Source organism: Sander vitreus, chromosome 21 (assembly GCF_031162955.1).
Source record: "Sander vitreus isolate 19-12246 chromosome 21, sanVit1, whole genome shotgun sequence".
In the NCBI taxonomy this organism is placed as follows: Eukaryota; Metazoa; Chordata; class Actinopteri; order Perciformes; family Percidae; genus Sander; species Sander vitreus.
The window spans coordinates 15,329,091-15,354,953 of NC_135875.1; the positions used below are offsets into that span (position 1 = coordinate 15,329,091).

The 25,863-nt window shown below is 41.6% G+C and overlaps 2 protein-coding genes across 2 annotated transcripts; one reads left to right on the forward strand and one right to left on the reverse strand.

Annotated features, from left to right (window-relative positions):
- Positions 1 to 254: 254 nt before the first annotated feature.
- On the reverse strand, positions 255 to 25,730 carry ift140 (intraflagellar transport 140 homolog (Chlamydomonas)). The gene is made up of 30 exons (XM_078278913.1): positions 25,599 to 25,730; positions 24,921 to 25,084; positions 24,558 to 24,779; positions 24,118 to 24,239; positions 23,850 to 23,980; positions 23,409 to 23,584; positions 23,243 to 23,334; positions 23,061 to 23,167; positions 22,698 to 22,840; positions 22,346 to 22,549; positions 22,137 to 22,209; positions 21,556 to 21,647; positions 21,246 to 21,373; positions 20,760 to 20,877; positions 20,496 to 20,617; positions 20,279 to 20,414; positions 19,906 to 20,037; positions 18,964 to 19,208; positions 6,965 to 7,142; positions 4,628 to 4,818; positions 4,407 to 4,502; positions 4,162 to 4,294; positions 3,733 to 3,876; positions 3,393 to 3,521; positions 3,005 to 3,187; positions 2,701 to 2,904; positions 2,268 to 2,480; positions 1,871 to 2,037; positions 1,589 to 1,730; positions 255 to 1,427 (listed from the first exon to the last, which is right to left on the reverse strand). Exons 2-30 carry the CDS (start codon positions 25,065 to 25,067, stop codon positions 1,248 to 1,250), a joined length of 4,350 nt encoding a protein of 1,449 aa, XP_078135039.1. The 5' UTR covers positions 25,068 to 25,084; positions 25,599 to 25,730; the 3' UTR covers positions 255 to 1,247.
- tmem204 (transmembrane protein 204) lies at positions 7,997 to 16,462 on the forward strand. The gene is made up of 3 exons (XM_078278914.1): positions 7,997 to 9,221; positions 9,956 to 10,111; positions 15,077 to 16,462. The coding sequence occupies exons 1-3, from the start codon at positions 8,942 to 8,944 to the stop codon at positions 15,319 to 15,321; spliced, it is 681 nt and encodes a 226-aa protein (XP_078135040.1). The 5' UTR covers positions 7,997 to 8,941; the 3' UTR covers positions 15,322 to 16,462.
- Positions 25,731 to 25,863: the final 133 nt, after the last annotated feature.

Below are 25,863 nucleotides of genomic sequence, written 5' to 3' on the forward strand. Positions count from 1 at the left end.
TGTCATTGAGAGTGGCGCCATCTTGTGAGTACAGTTAGAAAAGACTCGGATTAGGATTTATAGGCCAACATATTCTGTAAAATCAATGTAAATCAGTAGTAATAATGACTTCATGTTATGGTTAAATAATAGATATTGTCTGACCAGGGTGTAACAGGCTTACATCTTTGCCAGCTCCACCAGTCTGTTTAGTCGATTACAGGCCTATGAATATGAATACCACTACCGATATATAAACCTTCCAGGCCATACAGTGCAATTTAACTGAAAAAGGTTTTATTATAGGAACTTTTCAATGTATAGGAACAATGCATTGTAAAAATCGACTCACAAGTCATCAAAAAATATCTGAAAAATGCTTTACAGAGATATGACTTTTGACACAGAGGATACTTACAATTAATACATTAATTGAATAAAAAAAAAATACATTGTACCAAATGCATGTAACACATAATCATGTCTGGGGATATATCTATAATAAACAGCACATTCAAAGCCAAATTTAGATGGCTTTGAAAATTTAGCTCAAAGGCGATAATCTGTATTCATCAATTCTGCAGTTGTAAAATTAATCCAGGATTGAAGGTAAAATACAAGAGCTGCATTCAATAAATAAAAAAACATTCTTTTACAGATCATACAGGTTATTTGTGTTCAACGTTTTGAAAAAATAGGGTGAAGATTCAGTAGAATTTAGTAGGTCTAGTGTGTATCTGTATGCACTACCACTGCATTAGATTGAAAGATTGTTTACATCTATGTGAACACGGCCATTAATATATCAAAGCTCTACAATTAGAGCCTCTAGTGTTGATTCCTTCACTTGGTCCTCAGTCACAGTGGAAATTTGCACTCTGATGTATTGCAGGTCAAAATATGGGTTTTTGAGGTAGGAGACATCCTGTCTCAATGAGTATGGAAGATTTTAAACAACCTCATGCCGTCTTGGTGTAGCGATCTCCCTTCCCCGTCTCTTCTGTCTTCACTTCACAGTGCTCGTCCATGCACGTGATAATCAAGTGCCTTATATTACATGTGATTACTGTGCTCATTTTACCAATGTGATTTGTGTTGCTAACTGACACTAACTGCACAGTCGTTCCCGGTCTGAGAAAGTTCAGACTCTTGCATATTTATGCGGTTGAAAATGTGGATTCTTTATACACATGAATGAAGAATCCAAATATATGAAAATATATATTATATTGTTTAACAAAATAAAACAAATCATCAGTAAGATCGATTTAAGATACATTTAAGTCCTCCTCCACTTCGTCCTCCTCCTTCACACCTTGCCTGCTGTCACCACGATCCATGGGTACACCCATCTCTTTTTGCAGGGACTCTAGGCTGGCTTGACTAACATAGTACTTGACGTTCTGTGACGGCAAAATCCTTTGGAGCTCCTCCAGCTTACGGTAGGCCTGGAGAAAAAAGACGGAAAGGAGAGCAGTAAATCTGGAGACATCAACTGACAATCAAGATGATTTGACAATTAAAACTTTCTTTCACAGGATGCAGATATTTTCTTTAACCAAAGTGTCATTTCACGTAATTAAAAAAGCTAGACAAAAATGATAGTCACCACTTGGAAGTTGCCTTGCTGACAGTGGTGCTCCACCAGGAAACCAAATGCATCTCCAATCCTGACAGCAGGGTCCAACTCCGGCTCCTCCAGCAGAGCTTCACATAACCGCACCGCCTCATCAGCATCCTCCATATACAACCTGCAGACAAAAGCTCAAAACATCAGATGACGATCACAGCCACACAAATAACAAAATTTCCCACAAAAATGTCTGTTTCGGAAGAAAAATAAGGTACATATTAAGATACAAAAAAGAACAAATATGAGTTGTATTCTTACCTGCGTGCGTGAACAAACTTCTTGATTAGCGTGACTCTATGCTGCAGGTCAGCCAGTCTTACTTCCTGTTGTCCAGTTGAAGAGTCCTTTGCTTTTGAGAGGCACTTGAACGCCTCAGTCAAAGCATCTAGAGCCTTTTCATAGTTCTGGTAATCATCAATCTCAACCTTAACAATGGTAAACAAGAACAGCAAGCATACACTGTGTTATTTGAAAAAAAGGTATTTTGCCTTACATTTTCTAATGATTCAACTGAACATGCTTGTTGTTATTTAAGACCACCGCCCTAAATTTAACAGACTTCTTTTGAAATGCTTATTGTCAATTCATAACCAGACAAGTACCAATAATAAACATCATGAAATGGACGGATATCTTGTATGGGGTTTTGCTCTACCTGAGCACAGGCTTCATAAAAGCCAGCCAGCAGGTCCGGTGCCCTGCCTTTAGTGTAGAAACCAATGATTGTCTTCAAGATCTCTGGATTTTTCCGCCAGTCCAGAGACTGGAGGTAGTTGGCGGCCATGATGAAAAGCTCCTTCTGACGACAAACATTGGCGAAGAATACTATTTTCTCTGTGTCGCCTGACTTTAGCAGGGCCCTCATGGCCTATTTAAAAAAAAAAAAAGACACATTCAAACATTATTACGGTCATATTTTAACTTGCATGTGCATGTATTTGTGTGTGTGTGTGTATTGCACATGCCACATGACATCATGACAGAGCAGATGGAGTAATCCCTTGTCCTCTCACCCAGATACTTACAAGATGTTCTAAGCTTGCAGTAATCCATATAGTGTTTACTACACACACACACCACAGTATTACCTTGGGCTTGTTGCCCGCCTGTGTGTATTTCTTGGTGGCCAGGTGGTAATTGCCCTGACGCATGCAGCAGTCCGCTATCCTCTCCAGCAGCTCCTTTCGGGCCTCTTCAGACAAGTCTTTTGAATCAGTTACGGTCATTCTCTCTGCCAGCTCCTCTGTGATGGTTAAGCTCTGGGTCACACACAACTCCAAGGCTTGATGGTACTTTGTTCATACACAAAGGAAAAGACACATATATACTGTAAGTACGCACATGTGAACTAATATGTTCATGTATGGGTGATGATGTGTCACAAACAGGTACCTTCTTGGCTGCTACCAGTAACTCCACAGCCTTCTCATACTGGGAATGCGTGATAAAGAAGTCAGAGCAGCGGGCCAGTAGGGCTGGGTCAGAGTACTCATTCAGATCCTCAGCAATCAGCTGAAGTGCAGAAAACTGCTGGGTGGCAAAGGCCAACTCTAGAGCTTTGGAGACGTAACCAGCCTACAGTGGAGAAAATTAGAAGAAGAAACATACAGCTGTAACAATAATTTCCCCCTGGCTTTAAATATTTGGCTCAATACTGCCCCCTCGTGGAATGATTTAGAAGGCATCAACCTGAATGTAACCTCAGACATTTGTGCAATGTAATTAAAAAAAAGTTTTATTATAGGAACTTTTTAATGTATAATTGAAATTTGTGAGGGACCTTGTGGAACAGTGCGACAGCTCGGTCCATGTGGGTGCCTTTCTCCTCGTAGTAACAGGCAGCCTCCATCATGTCCTCAGCATTACTCAGCAGAGCCAGGTTCATCAGCTGGTCATCCAGACCATTCTCCTGTTTAGACACAATACACATGTCAACAACCCACTGAGAGAAAGACTGGAGCACAGCAACAACAATGAATGAACAAACATGTTAAGAAGATATAGAATACACAGCATTTTCGCCAACGAATACCATGATAAATAAAAGTTTTGATTCATAAATACCTGTATCTCGGATATCAGTAAGAATGGGCAGAAAAATATACGGTGGAATGCTTTACCTTACAAAGTCGTATGGCATTGTTGTAGGCCTGGGCTCGTGTGTAGAAGTGGACAGCCTGTTTGATATCATCATGGCCCTCATAGTGTCTGGCCAGGTGGTATGACGCTGCCCTGTCACCTGTGTCATTGGCTATCTCAGATGCCTGGTATAATAAATAAATAAATACATTCTCACATTTATGGACAGCTCACTATATCAATGTTATTACTGCATGTTTATTATTGCATGTTTCTTACTGCGATACAAATAGTGTATCTAGTGCAAATAATGAGAGTTAAATCACTGTGGAATGCTGTCACTTCAAAACAATTAACATCTATATTTGAAATAAAGCTCATTATCTTTTTTTATCCAGTGCAATACCCATAATGAGTGATATTTTTTTCAATAAAAGATTACATGACACCCCGAATACAAACTGAGTCACCTTCTGAATGTTCCCCATGTAGCAGTGGACTCGAACCAGGGAGAGGTAATCCTGGGCACATTCGTAAAAACGCAGCGCTGAATCCATGTCTGACTGGCTTTCCAGGTACTGGGCCCACCACTTATAGATGTTCCTGGATGGAGAAGATGATAGGACTGATGTTTAAATGCATATAGTATGCAAAATGTGTAATATGCTCTTCAAAATGACAAGGTTTTTACCATCAAGAGAAACTCTGGACTTACTTGTCTTTCATTTTGTTAACGTAGATCTCTAGAGACGACGTGTCATCCTGGAGCATTCTGGGCACTTCGACCCTGTGTGTGTCTGAATGCTCATAACTGTAACAACAAGGCTGACAATCAGACTTTGTTTCCATGGTACATTTGCCCTTACATAGAACAACACAAATACTTAAATTCAAAACTACTATATCATTGACATAAAACAACAGATTCTGTCTCACTATGTGAGGGCCAGGGTCTTGTCGCCAATGGACTCCAAGTATTTGGCATAATTGTAGTAGGTGGTGCGCAGATGGATGCGATCATGGTTCTCTGCTGTTTCCAAAGCTTGCTGCCATTGGCCAGAAGCCTGGTAGAAATTGTTCAGCAGGTCATGACGTTGACAGCACTTGTACAACTTTTCTGCATCATCCTATTGAAGGACAGGAAAAAGATGATTGAAAAAGAAATGCTTTTGGTCCCATGGTCTTTGTGTGGTGCGCTGCCTAGGCCTAAAAAGAGAATGTGTTATTTGTAGCCAAAGGATGTGGCATTATGTTGGACTAAAGTTTTTGGGTTTATTTATGAACAGAAAAAATATCCTCTGGATGGATTTTATGATGTGGACTGAGGGGATGGCGTTTCTGCTTTCATTATCTTATACAGTGGGGCAAAAAAGTATTTAGTCAGCCACCAATTGTGCAAGTTCTCCCACTTAAAAAGATGATAGAGGCCTGTAATTTTCATCATAGGTACACTTCAACTATGAGAGACAAAATGAGAATAAAAAAATCCAGAAAATCACATTGTAGGATTTTTAATGAATTTATTGGCAAATTCCTCGGGAAAATAAGTATTTGGTAACCTACAAACAAGCAAGATTTCTGGCTCTCACAGACCTGTAACTTCTTCTTTAAGAGGCTCCTCTGTCCTCCACTCGTTACCTGTATTAATGGCACCTGTTTGAACTTGTTATCAGTACAAAAGACACCTGTCCACAACCTCAAACAGTCACACTCCAAACTCCACTATGGCCAAGACCAAAGAGCTGTCAAAGGACACCAGAAACAAAATTGTAGACCTGCACCAGGCTGAGAAGACTGAATCTGCAATAGGTAAGCAGCTTGGTGTGAAGAAATCAACTGTGGGAGCAATTATAAGAAAATGGAAGACATACAAGACCACTAATAATCTCCCTCGATCTGGGGCTCCATGCAAGAGCTCACCCCGTGGGGTCAAAATGATCACAAGAACGGTGAGCAAAAATCCCAGAACCACAAGGGGGGACCTAGTGAATGACCTGCAGAGAGCTGGGACCAAAGTAACAAAGGCTACCATCAGTAACACACTACGCCGCCAGGGACTCAAATCCTGCAGTGCCAGACGTGTCCCCCTGCTTAAGCCAGTACATGTCCAGGCCCGTCTGAAGTTTGCTAGAGAGCATTTGGATGATCCAGAAGAGGATTGGGAGAATGTCATATGGTCAGATGAAACCAAAATAGAACTTTTTGGTAAAAACTCAACTCGTCGTGTTTGGAGGGGAAAGAATGCTGAGTTGCATCCAAAGAACACCATACCTACTGTGAAGCATGGGGGTGGAAACATCATGCTTTGGGGTGTTTTTTCTGCAAAGGGACCAGGACGACTGACGACTAAAGGAAAGAATGAATGGGGCCATGTATCGTGAGATTTTGAGTGAAAACCTCCTTCCATCAGCAAGAGCATTGAAGATGAAATGTGGCTGGGTCTTTCAGCATGACAATGATCCCAAACACACCGCCCGGGCAACGGAGGAGTGGCTTCGTAAGAAGCATTTCAAGGTCCTGGAGTGGCCTAGCCAGTCTCCAGATCTCAACCCCATAGAAAATCTTTGGAGGGAGTTGAAAGTCTGTGTTGCCCAGCGACAGCCCCAAAACATCACTGCTCTAGAGTAGATCTGGATGGAGGAATGGGCCAAAATACCAGCAACAGTGTGTGAAAACCTTGTGAAGACTTACAGAAAACATTTGACCTCTGTCATTGCCAACAAAGGGTATATAACAAAGTATTGAGATGAACTTTTGTTATTGACCAAATACTTATTTTCCACCATAATTTGCAAATAAATTCATTAAAAATCCTACATATGATTTTCTGGATTTTCCTTTTCTCATTTTATCTCTCATAGTTGAAGTGTACATATGATGAAAATTACAGGCCTCTCTCATCTTTTTAAGTGGGAGAACTTGCACAGTTGGTGGCTGACTAAATACTTTTTTGCCCCACTGTATGTTCTCTATTGCATTGTCCATATTGTCCAGGGTTTTCCCCCCGTTTTTGAATATGTTGTTTTTCTCGGACTAAAAATTATGACAGAATGGCTGAATAAAGTATAGTCTGTCATTAAATAAACATTCCATGTCATATTTTCCGATTTTAAAAGCTGTAATGTAAAACGAAAGAACGGCCAAACATGAATGAATAGAAAACGTACTCCATAAATAGGGCAGAGAAAAATGGGCACATGCCACTATTTTATATTAGCTTGATTGTGAGTGAGGCATGTCCCATCGGTCATTTACACTACTTGAATCTCTTACCAGCATGCCGAGCTGAATGGCCAACATAGCCACTTGGGCTTCTGGTTCAGGCTCAGCCTCGGCCTCCTTCAGGGCTTTTGCTGCCCTGGCATTTCCCATATTCCCAAGGCACACACGCGCCACATCCAACCGGCGGGTTTTCACACACATCCGTGCCATGTTTTCCCATACCGCTTTACTACAGAGAAAAGAGAAATGGATTGTTTGCAAGGGAAATATGTAGCTCACGGCATTGGTATTTTATTATTCAACAGTGAATACAGTTACACACAATTATTTACAGTTTAGTTTAGGTCTGTATTTTAGGTCTAAACCCTCACTGGCCAGACATCCAGTACTGAAGTATTGTTTCAACATTTATTTCATGATTAAAATAAATCCTGCACACAAACACTGATATAAGCATAGAGATACAAGAATGTATGCAGGAATTTAACCCAAAGCAAGAGGTGTGCGTTTTGTCTCGCTGACGTAAATCAGCCCCTCTACCCCCTTTTTCTTCTGCTTCAATTCTAAATTTAAGATTCCACAGCCATCTGGTCTCTATTTGCGTCCACCTCCCTCCTCCTTGCTTTAGCTGATACAGATGTGGGCTGTTTATTAAAGTTGGCAACAGGAAATACCCCAAATCTTTAGAGGCCCTGCTAGAAGAGGGGGAATGGAGGACGAGTGAAGAAAAAGAAAGCCACAGCAGTAGCCAAAATCTTCCTCTATATGGTCACAGAAAACCAACCCTGACAATGAAATGTGAGATACTTGCTGAGAAAAATAGAGCTAGCTGCACACAGCGCGGCAAGATCTAGAGAGCCAGAAAAGGAAAGACAAGAGAAGGAACAGGTCTACATTTGGCCCCTCTTCCCATCCTCTTTTCCTCTCAGGAAACACATCCTGTTGCTGGCTGACTGCGGCGGCCAATATGTTTGTTGCACACGAGAGAGAGGACTTTAGCAAACGCCCCCTGGGCTCCAGACAAAAGAATACACAACAGTGACGTCTAAGAGGGGGTCTTTTGGACACTCTCTCACAAAAACACACACACACACACACACACACACACACACACATTTAAAGTGATCATGAAGGAGGGAGCTGTCTGTTTAAAGCCTGTTTAATGCTCTACAGTTGCAAACTGATGTCTCGGACTATGACGAACAGCATCTCCTCCACATTTCAACTCTGACCTCAAGGATTTGCAAAGAAACAGTGAGCGCGAGAAAGAGAGAAAGAGAGAGAGAGAGAGAGAGAGAGAGAGAGAGAGAGAGAGAGAGAGAGAGAAGCAGAAGGAGGTGCGTTAAAAGGACATCTTGTTCCAGTCTTGGTAAGCCTCAGTAAAGCCACTGAGGAGTCAGCGCCGAGCAACACTGTCCTGAGAATCTATGCTTATTTGCACCTCTACTCTTCCGAAGGCAATGTGAAGTTGCTGAAGGGAAAGACAAGGAAAAAAAAATAAAAAATAATCTGTTGCCTACACAGAGAAGCCAGCTGCACAAACAGGAGTCAGACCAGTGCAATAAGCAACGCACTCAAGAAGGAAAAGGAGAAGATAAAGAAAAGCAAGCAAGGAGCAAGATCCTAGAGTCAAGCTGCAGCCAGACAGAGCCAGGGGAATGGACCTAGGTGCCAGTTGGATTAATCCCCGCGTACCCGAAGTGCTGTCTGAGGAGGAGGGCTGAGGCTCTGCTGCAACGACAACCAACTCCTGAATGAGGATGAATGGAGATGTCCTTTAGCTAAGCCTCAAGACAACACTCTTGACAATTCCACCTCTGCGTGAGCTGGGACAGCACTCGCTAACAGCTGGAGGAGGAGGTGGTGGTGGTGGTGGCGGAGGAGGTGGAGAGGAACCAGGGGGCCCAGAGCACTGCTGGTGCTACTGCCCAAGAGGAGAGGCAAGAGAGCGGGCAGGACTCTGCGGAGGATCAGGGGTCGGTGGAGGGACACGAGGGAGGGGGAGAGGTGGCGGGCGCCAGGCGTCGCATGGCCGTGCAGAGGCTAGTGGCGGCAGCGGTGGCGGTAGCCCTGCTGTCCCTGGTCCTAAATAATGTTGCAGCCTTCACACCCAGCTGGGTACTGCAGGCCCTGGAGGACGGACGCAAGCGGAGTGTAGGACTATGGAGAATGTGCCCCAATGGTGGGGAACGGGGCCGCGATGATCTCCAGGCTGGGAGAAGGGGGCATGGGACACAGAGGCAGTGCGAAGGTCTGGGATGGGGCTCTGACTATGCAGGCTACCAAGAATCCCGCAGCACTGTCAGATGTAAGTTTTTATGCTAGTTTTGATCTAAAGTGCAACATAACAATGTTATTTATTATTTATGCAAGCTTTCTAAAAAAAAAATATTAGCAAACTTCAAAGTGTCCTATCTCTTTCTCATCAGACTGGTTGACTGATTGATTGGTATATCTTCTGATTGGGTGCCAGAGATGGTAACTTTATCTCAAAACTTAAAACCAAAATACTCAACTGACTGGATTATCAATAACAGATCAACTTGTTATGCACAACATCCATAAATCTAACCTAAGCGCTTTGCTTTAGGTCAATAGCAGTCTGATGTATTAATGTAAACAGTAGCACATGGCAGCCAGCCGATAATTTATAGTAAGCAATTCATTTTAAAGTCAAATGAATCTTTTTGTTGGGCAATCATGTTGCTGGCATGGTTTAAACATATAAACCCTATCTGGGTGAGTCAGAGTCAGTGTTGTTATGGATTTACTTGCTTTACTAAATTAAGCTCCATTGAGAAATTTTCATTAAAGAAAAAGGTCTGGCCAACTTTCCTGGGCACAATGGGCCTAATGCCTACTAACGTTAGACAAAGACGTGCCTCTCCATTCATTATAAATCTTGATCATGTCAATGTCACCTTGCTACAAATGTATACTATATTCCCCTTAGACTCAACTTAACTTGTCATGCATATCCAATTAATGCATTGAGATCACAGTGCAGGAAAAATGACACAGCTCTTCTTCTGGTCCCTCAAGTGCAGTTTGACATGATGCGGGCATGTAACCTGATGGCGACGGTGGCCCTGACTGCCGGTCAGCTGATCTTCCTTCTAGGCCTGATGGAGCTGCCCTTTATCACACAGGAATCACAGTGGTGGGAGGAGGCCATTGCCGCACTCTTCCAGCTAGCTAGTAAGTACCGGTGTTTCTACAACTTTGTTTGTTTGCATCAGCAGAAAGACAAGCCTCAGAGAAGCACCTTTCTGTTGAAGTATCTTTCTATCCAACAAAGTATGCGCATCACATCACACAGAAAGAGAAAACCAGATGCTGCAGGGCAAAGTTCACATGCTCTCTGGTAGAGTGCCAAAGAGAGAGGATAAAATCACAGGGGAGCTAGACTGGCTGACTCTCCTGCACTGAAGATCAGGCTCTGGGGCCAAATACTGCAGGAAGACAGCAAAATGAAGCACACCTCTTTACGCAGTATCAAATAAACATGGATTTTTGGAAAATGGCTGCTGGACTATATTTTTTACTAAATGTAAGTCCAAATCCATGGTAAATGTAGACAATGTACGTAAAATGTGATAAGTGCACAGTAGTGAAAGCTGTAACAATATTTGATCCTACTGTACTACTATCCATCATCATTTTCATTTAACCATGGTTTGCTGAAATCACAGTGTTTCAGATTTTGGCGTAGTATAAATAAACAAAATAAAACAACAGACCAGCCAAACTAAGTGAGAAACTAGGAAACCAGAAAACAGAAAGAGGGCCATCCTCTGGATAAATTAGCACAGAACATAATTAAGTGTAGTCATGGTAACAAACCCACTCCTTCACAACCAGCACCTATCCCACATCAAGAGCTGGCTGGTATGGCTTGTACCAGTGCCCCTGCAGAGGAAGTGTGTTGTGTTGTGTGCAGTGGCTCAGCCGGTTGGTATCATTGTGGCAGAGTGGCATGAAGGGGGTCTGCTCTGGGTCTAAATTTAGTCCTAGTCCAGAGTCCATGGGCCAGAGCTGCAGCAAGACAGGGAGCGACTGTCGGGCGCCAGGATATCCCTGCTCAGGACGAGGAAATGTCTGTGACTACCTGTTATGCAAACCCCAGAGCTAAAGAAGGAAAAAAAGGGGAGGGGGAACGCACGGGAAAGACAGTTTCGACAGGGACTGTGTGTTTGTGTGTGCACTGGCAGGAGGGATTTGTGCAAGCATTCAGGTCTGTGTATGTCAGTGTGTGTGTGTGTATTGTGATTGTGTGTTTATAGTGTGTTTTGGTACAGAAATGTCCTGTGGTACACACAACAGCAGGGCGGGAATAGCCTCTATCTAGATAAGATGGTCTACCTTTTATGTCTGTATTTACAAAATGTCCATGAATCATCGTTAGCGTCTTCGGCACGCATCGCAGCAGGGAATGAGGGCTTTTATCTTCTAAGACCTTGGCGAGAGGATTGACACCCACCCAATATTACCGTATTTTCCAATATTAGACAACACCACCAGCCAAACCTCAGTGACCAGGAACTTGTCTCACAACAGCATGATTAATACAGACAATGGCAACATAAACATAAATCATTATCACCGACATGGCTGCTGGACACGTATAGCTGTTTTAGTAATATGGTCAATGATGACCGATGAGACTATGTCCGCAAATGCCGTAGTAGTAACAATATGTAGTAACAATAGTGACAAAGTCTAAAAAGCAACAAAAAGTACACACCTATTTCCCTGACATCTAAATATAGTAATGCTCGCTGGAAGAAAATGGCATCTTTCAATTTTACTCTCTTACCATATATGGCCAACAAAGCTGCTGAGTCATAAGGTGACATGTATCTTGGCAACTGGAATGCAAATGGGATGCTTCCAATGAAAAACAGATTACTCAGGACTGGAGACTATTAAAAAAAAATGAGGCAATATGTATGCAATATTAGTGAATAGAATAGTAGAATGTGGGAAAATAAGTATTATGTCATTGTGTTCCTATGCTTGTCAATATGGTTTTTCAATATATTTTACTTTTTTTATCATTTCAGAGTTTTAATAGAATATGAACCTAAGCAGGAATAGACAAAACAATTCCTATTCAAGAGCCATTTACTAGTTTTTTTCCCTCATGACTTTCAACCGTATCAGACGGTCTTCATTGGAGATGGAGCTGATTTTTCATAGAAATAGTTGTTTGGTAGGCTGGTTTATAGTAGTTTATGTATTTTTTTCCTAAGGTCAAGAATGACCTGCTAATGTGTAGAAGAATTAACTTTGAATTTGGATCTCACACGATTAGAGAATTATATAATTAAGTCAACTGACAGAATAATAATTGGCAACTATTATGACAACTAATTAGTTGTTTCAGCCATTTTTCAAGCAACAAGAGTCTACAACCACACTAGCAGCTCTGACAGTAAACCCAAGAATCAACAAATACGAATTTTGCCCTGATGATTGTACTAGACGACAATGCCATTCCTAGAGACACAACACTAGCATGGTTAAAAACAATGCCAGCTGTGGCCGGGTTAGCTCAGTTGGTAGAGCGGGCACACATATGTAGAGGTTTATTCCTCGGCGCGGTGCCCGTGGGTTCGACTCTGACCGGTGGCCCTTTGCTGTGTGTCATTCCCCTCTCTCTGCCCTTTAATGTCTTCATCTGTCCTATCCAAATAAAGGTTAAAAGGTTAAAAAAAGATAGTAAACTCAATACTTTGGGGATTTAGACTGCTAGTCAACAAAACAAGCAATATGGTTTCAGGGAATTTAATGGGCAAATATTTTACTATTGAATGAATCGATTAATAGTAGAGCTGCAAAGATTAATCGATTAATCAGTTAGTTGTCAACTATTAAATTAATCGCCAACTATTTTGATAATCGATTAATCGGTTTGAGTAATTTTTTATGGAAAAAAAAAGTAGTAAAAATTCTCTGATTCCAGCTTCTTAATTGTGAATGTTTTCTAGTTTCTTTACTCCTCTATGACAGTACACTAAATATATTTGAATTGTGGACAAAACAAGACATTTGAGGACATCACCTTGGGCTTTAGAAAACACTGATCAACTTTTTTCACCATTTTCTGACATTTGGTAGACCAAACAAGTTATACATTAATTGAGAAAATAATCAACAGATTAATCGTAAATGAAAATAATCGTTAGTTGCAGTCCTAATTAATAGAGAAAATAATTGTCAGATTCGTCAGAAATATAAGCTGTCTTCAATAAGAAAAGAAGGCTGCAAAAATACATTAATAATGGCTTTCCTTTACTAAATTCATTCAAGGGGCCTCATTTTCCAGCTACAGACAGTTTCTTTTTAACCATTCAGTAATCCATTCCCTATTCCTACTTTAGACCTCCCCCACAGAGTCAGTGAATGGGCTTCAGCTCTCAATGAATGGAGATATTTTTACCCATCACACTCTTTCTGAGGAATGTTTTCATTTTCAGACGTGCCAAAATGCTCAGCTATTGCAAGCAGACTGTGGGATAACAATATCCAGTTCCATTCAGTGATATCTCAGCAGTTTTGGCAGGCCCAGGCTGAAAGCACAATATCGATCGTATCACCCATGGACACAACTCCGGAATGTGTTTTCTGAATGGACACATTCCTAACATGTCAAAAGTCATGACCACGGGTCATGTCCCTCTGAGATGCACATTATCATTTCTGTTGATTTTGAGGAATTGCCAACTGTGGGACTCAATTCAGATCTGTTAAATGTGGCTCAGGAAGGAGCCTAACTTTTCCCAGAAAGGAGGGGGAGGCACAAAGGTTTGAGCAAGACATCCAGGCAGGCTAGTCACTAATCAATTATGTGCCCTTTAAGAATAAACCGAGACGTAACTATTTGGAAAGAAAACAAACCAGCGAAATTAATTTCCAAGTGCTGACCTTAAGATAAGACTTACTCTGTGACAGATCATGTCAGATGTCCAGCAAATATATTAACCTAGAAGCTTAGGGCGTGGAGAGGAGGGAAGGAAGGAAGGATGGAAAGAGGAAGAAGGGGAAGGAAGTTTGAAAGATAAGTCTGTGCCAAAAAAGAGGTTCACACAGCCCACCCTGACTGGAACCTGGACAGGAGATTATTCATTTTCTTGGATAAGGAGCCAGACAGGTTAAACATGAACAGATTGAGAAAGCGTTCTTATGAGTACACATGGTGGTAGACACGCAATGATACACAGACACAATTATCCACATCCTCACTTAAAACAATGACATACGTCTTACTGTAACGGTAGGGAAAGAAATATAAATGAACTCCTCCCTTGGTGCCGCTGACTGCTTCAGGAAACGGACTGATTCATATCCTAAAGCACCAACATCCATATTTCCAGTGATTATTTTTGGTCCCTGTATTTATACCACTGTTGATGGGGCAAGTTTTCAGACATGTATTCAATGCTGTAAATGAGGAATTGATGGAGGGATACTTAAACAGCGCCCATAGCTGTGGGCTTCCATACACAACTCTTAAGAATGAGGAAAGGTGTGGGCTATGGAGGCGGTAACTAACTTTCCACAGATAACGTCGATAAAACAAAGTTCAGATCAAAGAAACAGCATGGAATTAAAGGCTGTGGCTTTTTACCTTCACATGCAAACAGGAGTTCCTCACTGCGTGACTAGCTATGAATCAAAGATAATAGGAGATAAAACATCTCAAAGGCTTTTCCGCACATAAATTCATGCTCTGATATTTTTACGCTATTGAGAACTTTGATCTCAAGATCTCAGAAGTTCTTCCTAGGAGGAAACAGATTTCCAAATTCAAAGGCCGCACACAGAGCTCCCGCTGAACTGTGAAATACAATGCTACAGGGATGGAAGTCTAAATGTGAGCATGTGGAATTCCAAAAAGAGGTTCACTTGCCACGCACTCTGTCTCTTTACTGTAACTTTAAAGTGCGGCTTCCCGAATACCACAGAAATACTAAGCTAGAAATGGTAAAATAGATACATACATAGTCACAGAAAAGAAAATATTCTTCAGAACAGTTTTTTTCTCCTTGCTCTGCCTAAAGAACATTTTCTTTTTCTGTGACCAGTTTTTAGATGTTGCTACATGAGAATGGCGGTGCATTTTCACTGACTGAAAACTTTTCTCTCTGTGCTCATGTACAGGTTTCGTGCTGGTGATTGGACTTGTGACCTTCTACAGGATCGGGCCCTACACACACTTGTCCTACTCCTGCTACTTGGACATAGCTGCTTGCCTGCTAGCCACGATGGCTGCGGCCATGCTCATCTGGAACATTTTACATCGCCGCGATGACTGCCTTGCACCTCGAGTTATAATCATCAGTCGCTCACTGACATCACCTTTCCAGCCACGCCTGGACAATGACTATGTGGAGTCGCCTTGTTGAGCCAAGTGACTTCATAAGCCAAGCAAAAAAAAGGACAACAGACAACTCTGACAAGACTGTGCTCTCAGCGTTTCATGTTTTATTCCAGCTAGGAGCCTCCAATGTCACATTCAAGAGAAAAGGGAATTCATGTGGCCCTACAACAGCTGAACTAACATGTACCTGCATTTGTAAAACTCTATATTTTACAACTTCTCCCACCATAAACAAAGATATCAGAATATTTGAGTTTGCTGCTCAGTGCACAAAAGTCACAGAATTAACTAAAATGTATGTATAAAGCAGCCCTAAACTACCAAACATATTCAAAACCGTATGATATTTCATTTATTCATGCTTGGGTGAGCTGATTTGTAGCTAAATATGGAATTTGGACTGTCTTATATGAAACATCCTGCTTATTCAAAGATCAAGCTGGAACTTGACCTGTTTTGTTATATGTGCACTTATTAAATGGCCTCCTGCATAATTAGAAATTGGAAATTATAAAGGATGTTGAAAACACCAGAATACCTCATATTTGTTTTCATTCATTTTGAGCTTATTACAATTATAATACATATTAATATTAATGATATATGTTGCAAGTAAACTAACAAGGTAAAAGCAAGAGTCACTCTGCCTTTTTGGTTGGGCTTACCCAAATCAGTGACAATATTTTATTTTAAAACAGCCAATGAGGTGATATTTTGATCAAATAAACACACCTACTGAAAAGAGGAAATATTTTCACTCTAACTCTCTTTAAATTAGTCATAGCCACATTCATATTTTTCCTCTTGAACAAATGAAAATAAAAAGAGAAATGATCTGCCAATTAATGTATGTGGATTTTTTTTTTAAGCAGTATTTGTTAAACTGATGGTAACTCATGTTTTGGTGATGTACTGCATTTTGAAAACACATTTCAATACTTATTTTTCACGATGCTTTCTCTGCTCGCTTGTGGTACATACTGTATACTTAAATTAATATAATGTAGTTGTATAAAGAACAGTGCTATCACTAGTACTAGTATTATTGTATTACTTCTGCAAGAACTCCAGGCCATCTGTGGGTCTTCCACAGCGCCAAACATAGTGGCACATTAAAATAATAATTTATCATATCAATTCAATAAATGTATTGGTAAATATTCAAACACAGTGGTGGTGGTTATTGTTGTTGTTTCCGTGTTTTGGTGTCCAACACCACACCTGACAAATGGACAACACAGAACTTCATTAATTAAATGTTTTGAAAATGACAGATTTGACAACATTTGTATTAGATTAACCTTTAGCAAACTTTAATGATTGTATCTGTGATTTCAGTCAAGTCAAGGTTCCGGAGTTTTTAACATTATATCACAGCAGTGATATACATATATAGACACCCCTATGTTAAATTCCCATGGCCAAATTGGCCTTTAAAAATAGAAATCTGCCTGCCTCTATGGGAATTTAACGTAGGGGTGTCTATACTTATGCCCCCTGTATTTTAAGGAAGAACATTTATTTATCTACGATACATTATTCATTCACAAAGAAAACTGGTGTTCTCCAAGGTTGGATTTTTCGTAATTTTTTCAATTAAGGCATTAAGATCAATTTCCAAAAGATTTTTATTCCTCTTTTTAGTCAACTTTAGCAGGGGTTCCAATACTCATGAGCAGCACTGTATCTGGACTGTCAGATCGATAGCACAGCATAACAAACACTAAATAAAAATATCTACATTTTATACAATTTTAACGTTTGCTTCAGGAAACAGGATTAGCTTCTTTGAAGAATGACAAACCAACAGCGAAAAAGAACTGTAAAAGTTTCATGCAGTGAATTACATACTTTCCTATGACAAATGGTATACACTGAGAGCATCAGGGCCACATGTACCACAGCCAATGATGATGACTACAACATCATCCATCAGTCTCTGTTTCACCCCAACACTTCCTTGGGTGTTTTTGTTCCTGATGGAAATGGCTTTTAAATAGCAAATGCAATGGCAAAAAGAGAGTAGGAGAAGGCTTGCATTCATGTGGGCAGATAACCCTGCAGTATGTCACCTAAAGTCAAGGACAAATTGAATGAGAGGAAGTAGCACAGTCTGGACTGAATAAAGATATTCCAACCTGTATCTGACATGCTGCATTGGAAGAGTGACATTTATACTGAGAATATCTGTTTTAGATAAAGTGAATTATAACTGTCATAATGTTTTCTACTTGATTCAGAACATCCAAGGATGATGCTGAGTAAAGCCCTGTGTACTAACTAGATGAAATAAGCTGGAATCCTGGATCAGGAGCCCGTCTCTGACTCAAGTATGAGAGTTTTTGTCAATTCAAAGATTTGCACCATAGAGACAAGTCCCAGAAGGTACAGGTTACTGCTGCAGGAAATGCATATTCCTGTGGGTGGAGATATGCGGGAATCAAACACAATACCGATCTTTAAAAAAAAGACCGGCAATAAAAATAGCCATCAATGAGGAACTTAGTAAAGCTGTCATCATGCCTATTAAACTCTCTGGAATATCCGGGCAGTAGGATATGCTATTTTCCCATTGGTTTGTTTTTATGTTATATTTGTACGTGCGAAAGCAACACAGCAGAATTCAGACTAAGTGCCCTGAATCACGTATTCTGCTAAAGATAATATCAGATCTTTGCTGAAATCACATATACATTCCCCAACACGCACACACACAAACACACACACACACACACACACACACACACACACACACACACACACACACACACACACACACACACACACACACACACACACACACACACACACACACACACACACACATCCTTTTAGTGACCTGATTCAATGTTTGCAAGAATGGAAAGGGCACTCCTTTTGGACCAAACTGGCAGGGGGACCTAATGTGTGTGTGTGTGTGTGTCACAGTGTGTTTAGAAACATACATCCCCTCCAAACACATCCGCACACTAACAGAAACAGTCACATATACACATTGAAGAGTTCCTTCCCTGAGCACTGACACAGAAAAAGTCCTTAATCATGTCCTGTGTTTAAAATACTATTTCATGTACTTACATGAACTAATAAAAGTCATGCTCTGGTGGATCTAATTTCATTATAGCATGATACGATACACTGAAAGACAAACTGTGGGGTTTAGTTATATATATTATGGAATTCTGCATATACAGTATATAAAATGTACGGTATTTCTTTTCATTTACATATCAAGTGCCTGTTCTGTTGGTGAAACACTTTAAAGAAAACAACAAAATAGGCTGTGTTAAGCCTTGATCACCGGTCTTATATGACTTATAGAGAGAATAACTAAATGAAGCTTGCTAAACTATTGTGGTAGTTTTCCTCCATGTTGTTGACCTTGCAGTCAAAGGTGCTGAATGAAATGAGGGGTGAAGAACAGCAAGAGGACACAATGCTACATTCTCAAGCAATTACAGCTCTCCCACTGCAAACCATGCATTCTGAGAAGAGTCAAGGCCATTGTAGCAACAATGCTATCCTTAGCCTTTGAACTAAAGCCCTTGTGGAAAGGGCTGCTGGGAGAAGTGATGACAGCGATCAAACAAGGGCATGCCATCCTGCACGTCTCCTCTCTTTGAGTTGACACGTGCGATGATGCTTTATGCACATACTGATGCCTTACCTCTTGATGAGCTTGATAGACTTGAAGGCTTCGTCCATATCGCCAATGGTCAGGTAGAAGCTGAAGTTGACCATGGCGTCGCGGGTGGCCTTCTCACAGTTCTCCAGCCCCACAAAGTCTCTGAGAGCTCGCCTGGACACCATATGGGGGAACTGGGCAGCTGAACCCCTTGATGGCTGGGTCTGCTGTGGAGGTGCTGATGTTGTGGCCGAAATCTCTGCTGACCCTGAGTCTCTCTCACCGGGCTGAGGAGGGGTGGCCAGGTAGAAAAACATGGTGTTACGACTTGATAAACATGCGATTCACAGCCAGTAAACAAATGCAGCATGTTAGGTAAGGTATGGTCATTATTAGTAAAAGTAAAATGCAAATACTGGGGACAACATGGGTTTTGGAAATCGGTAAGACAACAACAAAGCACCACAGAACAAATCTATTCATCAAGACAAGGTGGATGGGAACTGGACGCAGCACAGTGACATCTAAATATTTCCGGGATGCATTTGTGCTGTTGATCTTGGAGCCAATACTTTTTATTTTAATTTTTAGCTTAAAGGCAGCACAAGGCATACACAGCCACAGTTGTTGGGAGTCAAGAACACTGAAGCTTTCTGAACAGAGTGTAGGGGACAGACACTTACTTCTGGTAAAAAGACACCCCCCCTCCGAAATAATAGCTGGGGGTGTGTAAGACCAAACAAACAGAGTTCCACATAAGAATAGTGATGGTGGAACAAACAAAAAAACAAGGGGTATGTTAAAGAAAACTCATGATTTGAAACAGCCAGCATGCAACTTTTCCAGATGCTGTTTGAGAACCCCCCCACGCACACACACACACACACACACACACACACACACACACACACACACACACACACACACACACACACACACAGAAAAGACAACACACAAGCAGAACAGAGTGTTCTCCGTCCTCACCTTGCAGCTGAAATAATAGTAGGGCACATCCAGAGCGAGGAGCGCCTGCAGGCCTGAAGATTTTGGGTAGCAGTCATGTAGGAGGAGCCCATGCTCCTGCGTACAGAAGAGTGTCACTACCAACACGTCCACCTGAGCAGAAGGAAGGCAAGACACTGTCAAAACAACTTTAAATTGACTTTGCATTTATTGCAATCATCATCAATCATCGAAGATAAATGCATAGATCAATGCATGTCTTTTTGGTTCTCAAATATATTCAAATCATACTCCAGCACCGGTCGTCCCAGTGGAAGTCAAATCTATCAGCATGCGTCATGCATTGCTCATAGAGCTGTACAGGACTATCTCAATGTTAAGAAGCAGTCTTTACCGCATCCAAGAAACTAGTTGATGCGGATTCAGAGCTGATCGGCACCGTCTCACAGACAAAAAGACGAGGTTCACGCTCATCCCAGAAGTGAAATACAGGGCAGCGACTGCTGAGCTCTGTCCCCTGAAACTGATGCCTGAAACACAGTATATGTAGGATGAGACAACCAAAGGAGAGAACTCTACACGGGTAGAATAAAAATACAGTTAAAACCTACTTTTCACTTTCTTCTCGCTGTAAGATACCACTGGACGGTCTGCCAACAAAGAAGTCAAAGTGTGTCACCGTGTCCATCTCGACGTCATAAAAGTAAACTTTGTGATCCGGTCGCCCGTTAACCTGAGAGAAAGAGTTACATACAGCTCAGTTAAGACAAATATTGACATAAAATGATAACATTTTAAGATACTGACATATTGAATATAATTCTAAGCTCTCAAAAACACATATAAAAAGGAGTGAGTAAGTGTTGTCCAGTCACCTGAGAGATTAGGATGCTGACTTGGCTGCCGTTGGCATTACATTTGACTGACCTCAGGGCTCCCAGATTAGCAATCTGGTCAGCCAGGTTCTTAGCACTGCAGTGAGCTTTGGCATCTCTATAAAGACATGCAGTAAGACTGGCATTGTTGGAGGAAAAAAGTACTTGGAACATAGAAATTGTCAATGAGAGAGAGACATATACAATACATGGCAGTTAGCTGGCTTTCTTTTCTTCTTTAAGATTATTTGTTGGGCATTTTAGGCCTTTATTTATATAGGACAGCTGAAGACATGAAGGGGGAGAGAGGGGGGGTATGACATGCAGCAAATGGCCGCAGGACGGAGTCGAACCTGCGGCCGCTGCATCAAGGAGTAAACCTCTATATAGGGGCGCCTGCTCTACCAGGTGAGCTAACCACTACTACTTTTTTTTTTAATTGAAGGAAGCCAGAACTGAAGTGCAACATCCACATTAACATTATACCTTCGGGAGAGGTCAAAGATTCTAATGTGTGCGGTGTCTGTGCCAACCACCAGGTAAGACTGACACACACTGAGTAGTACAGGGTTGCCCTCTGACTTGGAGAAGGTCAGCAGCTGCTTCACTGTGCCCTAAAGAAAAGGGAGAAAAAAAGATGGTTCAACAATTTATAGGGACAAATACCACTTGCCTGTGTGTTTAGAATCAATTCTAATTCAGCAGTAAAACAAAAAACACGCAGCTTGCTCAAACACTTGTCACATCTCTGTGTTGAGTGAATATTGGATAGTAAGTTCAGGGTGGGACAACAGACCTGTGGCGTGCGAATCTGGACCCTGTTAGGTTCCACAGTGTAGAGGTTCTCAAAATGTACAGCTACGATATGGGAGTCACAAGGAAACGATCCTGGGAAATCAGCAAGAGGGTAGGTGGAGAAAGAACGTTTAAAAAAATGGAGGACAAACGCACAAGTTTGCAAATGAATGCAGCGGATGGAGTACAGGGAAATCGGTGCAGTTTCTTTTTCCACATCCATAAAATGTTGTCTGGTCTGTTCAGTGGGCTTTTGCTTAAAGCTATAGCGGGTAGTTTCTGTCGCCCACATGAGGAATTCTAAGTAATGACAACACCACTGTTGTCGCATCCACATGACACAAGCCTTCCCACGCACCCCCACCCCTCCTCCGCGCAGTTGCTTGTAGCCAAGGAGGACACACTTGAGTTCCTGCGAGCGAAAGTCTCTGGACGACAACAATTTCTAAACACAGCCATGCTGAGAAATACAGAGAGCTGATAGTCTTAATTAGCTTTGTAGCAACTCATTTGGCAATGGCTTGAATGTAACGGACGTTCATTAATATCAAAAATTACGCACTAAAGCTTTAAGTCGTGTACCTGTATTGCGAAGAACTGTCCCCGAAATCTCATATACAGTGACCTGCTTGCCACTCCAGACTGTCACAGAATCCTGTTGGTATGACAACACGCATCCAGTTACCATGATATCATTTACATTTTTACTTGTCTTCATGGGCAAAACCTTAAGACAAAAGTCTTAAGTACAGAGAAATATCACTTCTTCCCCTTCTCAACGCCACACTCACATTAGTAACACAAACTCCCTTGATGTGTATGTCAGACTGCAGAGTCAGGTGCGCTCCTGTGGTGAACTGAGTGATGCTGAGCTGGGTTGGGGTGAGCTGCACTGCTGCCACCTGCTGGCTGAAGTGGGCCGACATCACATGCTCACACAGGATCAGCACCGTGTTCGAATTGTTGGCCGCTAGCAGATTCAGACTCGAGCCCCACTGAAATGGAAGGTCTGAGTGAACTTTCCCAGTAGAATACTACACATATGATGTCATTTTTTGTATTATATAATTCCACATAACTTATTTCAATGTGATAATATCATGTTCTGTAAAAAAAAAAAAAAAACACTAGTCTAGACAGTACCTGTAGCTGAATGACATTTCCTTCTATTTCTGTGGGTGTCTGTAGCTTCCACTGGGCCTTGGTATCCCCTCTGCTGCCGCCTGGCTGCACCACCATCTTCCACATTGCTATGCGCCCATGGCTGGTACCAGCTGCCAAGATTTCTGGGGAGGCCACAACATTATACAAAAGCAATGAGGCTTCACAAAGTTTGCAACAAGTGGTAACACATTGTGGTAATGAAGGTTTATGTGTAATCAGTCTACTCAAGGTTTGAGAATGTGATAAACTAAAAGATCTTAAAACTACCAAGTCCACAGGAATGTGAAGAAAAAAACAGCACCTTATGCTGTTCACACTATGGGAAATATATTTTGCAGTTACCTTTTCCAGCACAGTATGAGACACAGTTCATCATCTCTCCTTTCTCAAACCCCAGAGTCTCGTCGAGAGGTAAAACATAGTTGTCGTCTCCGTCGAGGTCCCACAGCCTAAAAAAAATAACACATTCAAGTTTAAAATGGATATGTACAGTATGTGTGTACAAACAGTATGTGTACACTGACCTGATAACCTGTTCCCCTGTTGCTGTGATGAGGAGGCCATTCTCTGTCCAGACAATGTCTACATTCAGCCCAGTCTTGCTGCTCAACTTAACCTGTCACAAAGGAACATGTTCACAAACCAAACTGATCTTGAGAAGAGAAATCCTCTCTGATGACTTTAGTATACCTTCATAACTTCCTGGGCTCCTCCCTCAGGTCCAAGAGTGTACTGTGACAACATCATGGTCTCTGTGATCACAGCAAGCAACTCTCTTTTCTCGAGGTAGAGCAGTTTCTTGATTTCGCCCTCCACACTGAGAAGTAGGCTTGTCTTACAACGCTCATCCACACTGTGGACCTTACCTACATACGAGGTATACATGGTTAACAAGATGTAAGATAACCATTGCCTCGTAGCACAACAGAGATCTGACAGGGTTGTAGATCAATAACAATACTCTTTGATGCATTTTTTTTACAACGAAAAAGGAAGGACAAACTGCTAATGGGGGCTTGATGTTTTTCTCTTGAATTGAAAAATGTGGTTTTAAGAAAACATGCTCACCAAAATACTTTAAGACAGCAATATACTTAAAATGTTGAACACAACTAAAAAATTAACTCTTACCATCTGCAGTGCTGACGTAGAATGTGAGTCCCTCCTGTGGGCCCATCTTGAGAGGTGCTCCCTTCCAGCTGAACATGTCCAGAGCACTCTCATCACCACTAACTGATGCTCGGGCTAGCATTGCTACATCGCTGTAACATGAGTTAGGTTCTACTATCAGCAACGCAGCATTCAGATCAAGAGGGCATAGTGATATCACAATGTTTCGAATATTATCTCACTGCCAAGAAGAATAGCTAACTCTGAGCATTGCATCCTGTTTACTTACTCCCCAGGCGAGGCCGGTCTGAAGATGCAGCAAGTTAGAGGTTTGTTGTATTCATGCTTCACAAGATGGTTTCCTTGAAGTCTCCCTCGAGCATCTACCTTCCATACTGCTAGCGCTCCAGTCTGCCAAATAATTACACTATATTTATGTGGTTCTATAAGAAGAAATGTGAAGTTTTAATGGTTTCAGATTGCATCTGCGCACGTAATTTATCCAGTTTATGTCTTGATTAAACCTGCCAAGGCTTGTGCCAAATATGCCATGTTGGTAATCCAACCATGGTCCAAGTATTGTCAGAAAAATGCATGTTCATCATGTATGAAAATCATATCCACCAGCATATCCAGCAGCTATGAATGCATCGGTACGTATGTTGACATGACATGCACATACAGTATATGCAAGAGTGTTTGTGTATACAGTCACTGCAATACACTCACCTGATCACCAGTAACCAAGCGGCTGCCAGAGCTACTCCACTCCAGCAGTGTGATGCAGGCTATATGTGTGCTGGGAAGGACTGTTTGATCTCCAGCAGGGTGTGTCAGCAGCACTACCTCTCCATTCTCCCAGCCTAGTGCCAACACTGGCTTTGTGGGATGCCAGCGCAGCACTGTGGGCTGGTAAGGACGTTCTAAATGGCAGCTCTCCACATACTCTCCCTGCAAATGGACAGGAATGAAGTATGCAAACTTTGTTAAGTATGCTGTTATTAATAATATCCACACACGGAATATTAGTGGATATAACAAAGTGGTCTTTCTTTGTTTTTCTCTCGTTCATCTGCAAAGTCCAGTGTTTACCTGCTGCAGGTAGAGATCTACATTTCCGCCAGTGGTGGGGCTGCTTGAGGCCACAGCCAGTACAGGAAGAGCTGAGTGCCAGGTCAACTGAGAGGGCACACAATTGCTTTCAGGGGCCTCAATACGGTGGTCAAAATACACCGCCATGCCCCCACTGCTCCTCTCTGGATTTGAGAAAAGAAACAGGGAATGGGAGCTAGGTTGAGCCTCCAATATTTTACATGGTTATTCATATGTATTCTTAGATTTTACGTTTTTGTATTTCTTGTGCAGCTTATTGTCCCTTTTCCAGCTACTTAACTGTCTAGCTAATTCGTGTTGTAAAAGCTCGGTAATCACTAGCTAGTTCGCTCTTGAACGTACCCTCAAATAGCATTCAATGACTCCAAATGTATAGCTAATTTCACTTAGCTATGTTAATGTAACGTTAACGTTGTTTGACTTAGTTAGCATTAATGCACTTATGAGTAAATATAAACATAGCTTTAACTTAGCTATGGATTTGCCATAATAGTTAGCACTATCAGCTACCATTAACCTTATGTGACTAATGATTAATTTAGCTTTAGCTGCTGACAGAAGCTAAGCTAGGTAAGCGAGCCAAAGTTAGCATTCATTGCTAGTCCTCGCTACCGTAGAATGTGGTTCACCGTTCTGTTAAATTATATGAAGACCAACCTCACTGTCGTTTGCTTCAGGTAAATGTTAATTTAGCTAGATGTTTAATCTCGAAATAACTTAAACATCGACCGTCTCTTCCAGTGTTGATGTGTAGCCTCCTGTGTATGAGCAAAAAGCGTCTCTTACAGTTGCCCCTGACAACTTCGAAGGCGGGACAGGAGGAGGGGTTACGGAAAATAACGAACACACGCGAGTTGTTGTCGAAAGTCGTGTTAAAACGAGAGCATTCTAATCTCCCCAAAATAAAATGCTATCTGATGTT

Bases quoted from the DNA above. Each gene is read 5' to 3' on its own strand.
- ift140 (XM_078278913.1), bottom strand. From the start codon at position 25,067: ATGGCGGTGTATTTTGACCACCGTATTGAGGCCCCTGAAAGCAATTGT. The intron at 3,188-3,392 runs GTCCCTCACAAA...TCTCCACTGTAG, and splicing joins CTGTCGCACTGTTCCACAAG to GCTGGTTACGTCTCCAAAGC. The intron at 1,731-1,870 runs GTAAGAATACAA...TTTTGTCTGCAG, and splicing joins AAGTTTGTTCACGCACGCAG to GTTGTATATGGAGGATGCTG.
- tmem204 (XM_078278914.1), top strand. From the start codon at position 8,942: ATGGCCGTGCAGAGGCTAGTGGCGGCAGCGGTGGCGGTAGCCCTGCTG. The intron at 9,222-9,955 runs GTAAGTTTTTAT...TGGTCCCTCAAG, and splicing joins ATCCCGCAGCACTGTCAGAT to TGCAGTTTGACATGATGCGG. The intron at 10,112-15,076 runs GTAAGTACCGGT...GCTCATGTACAG, and splicing joins CGCACTCTTCCAGCTAGCTA to GTTTCGTGCTGGTGATTGGA.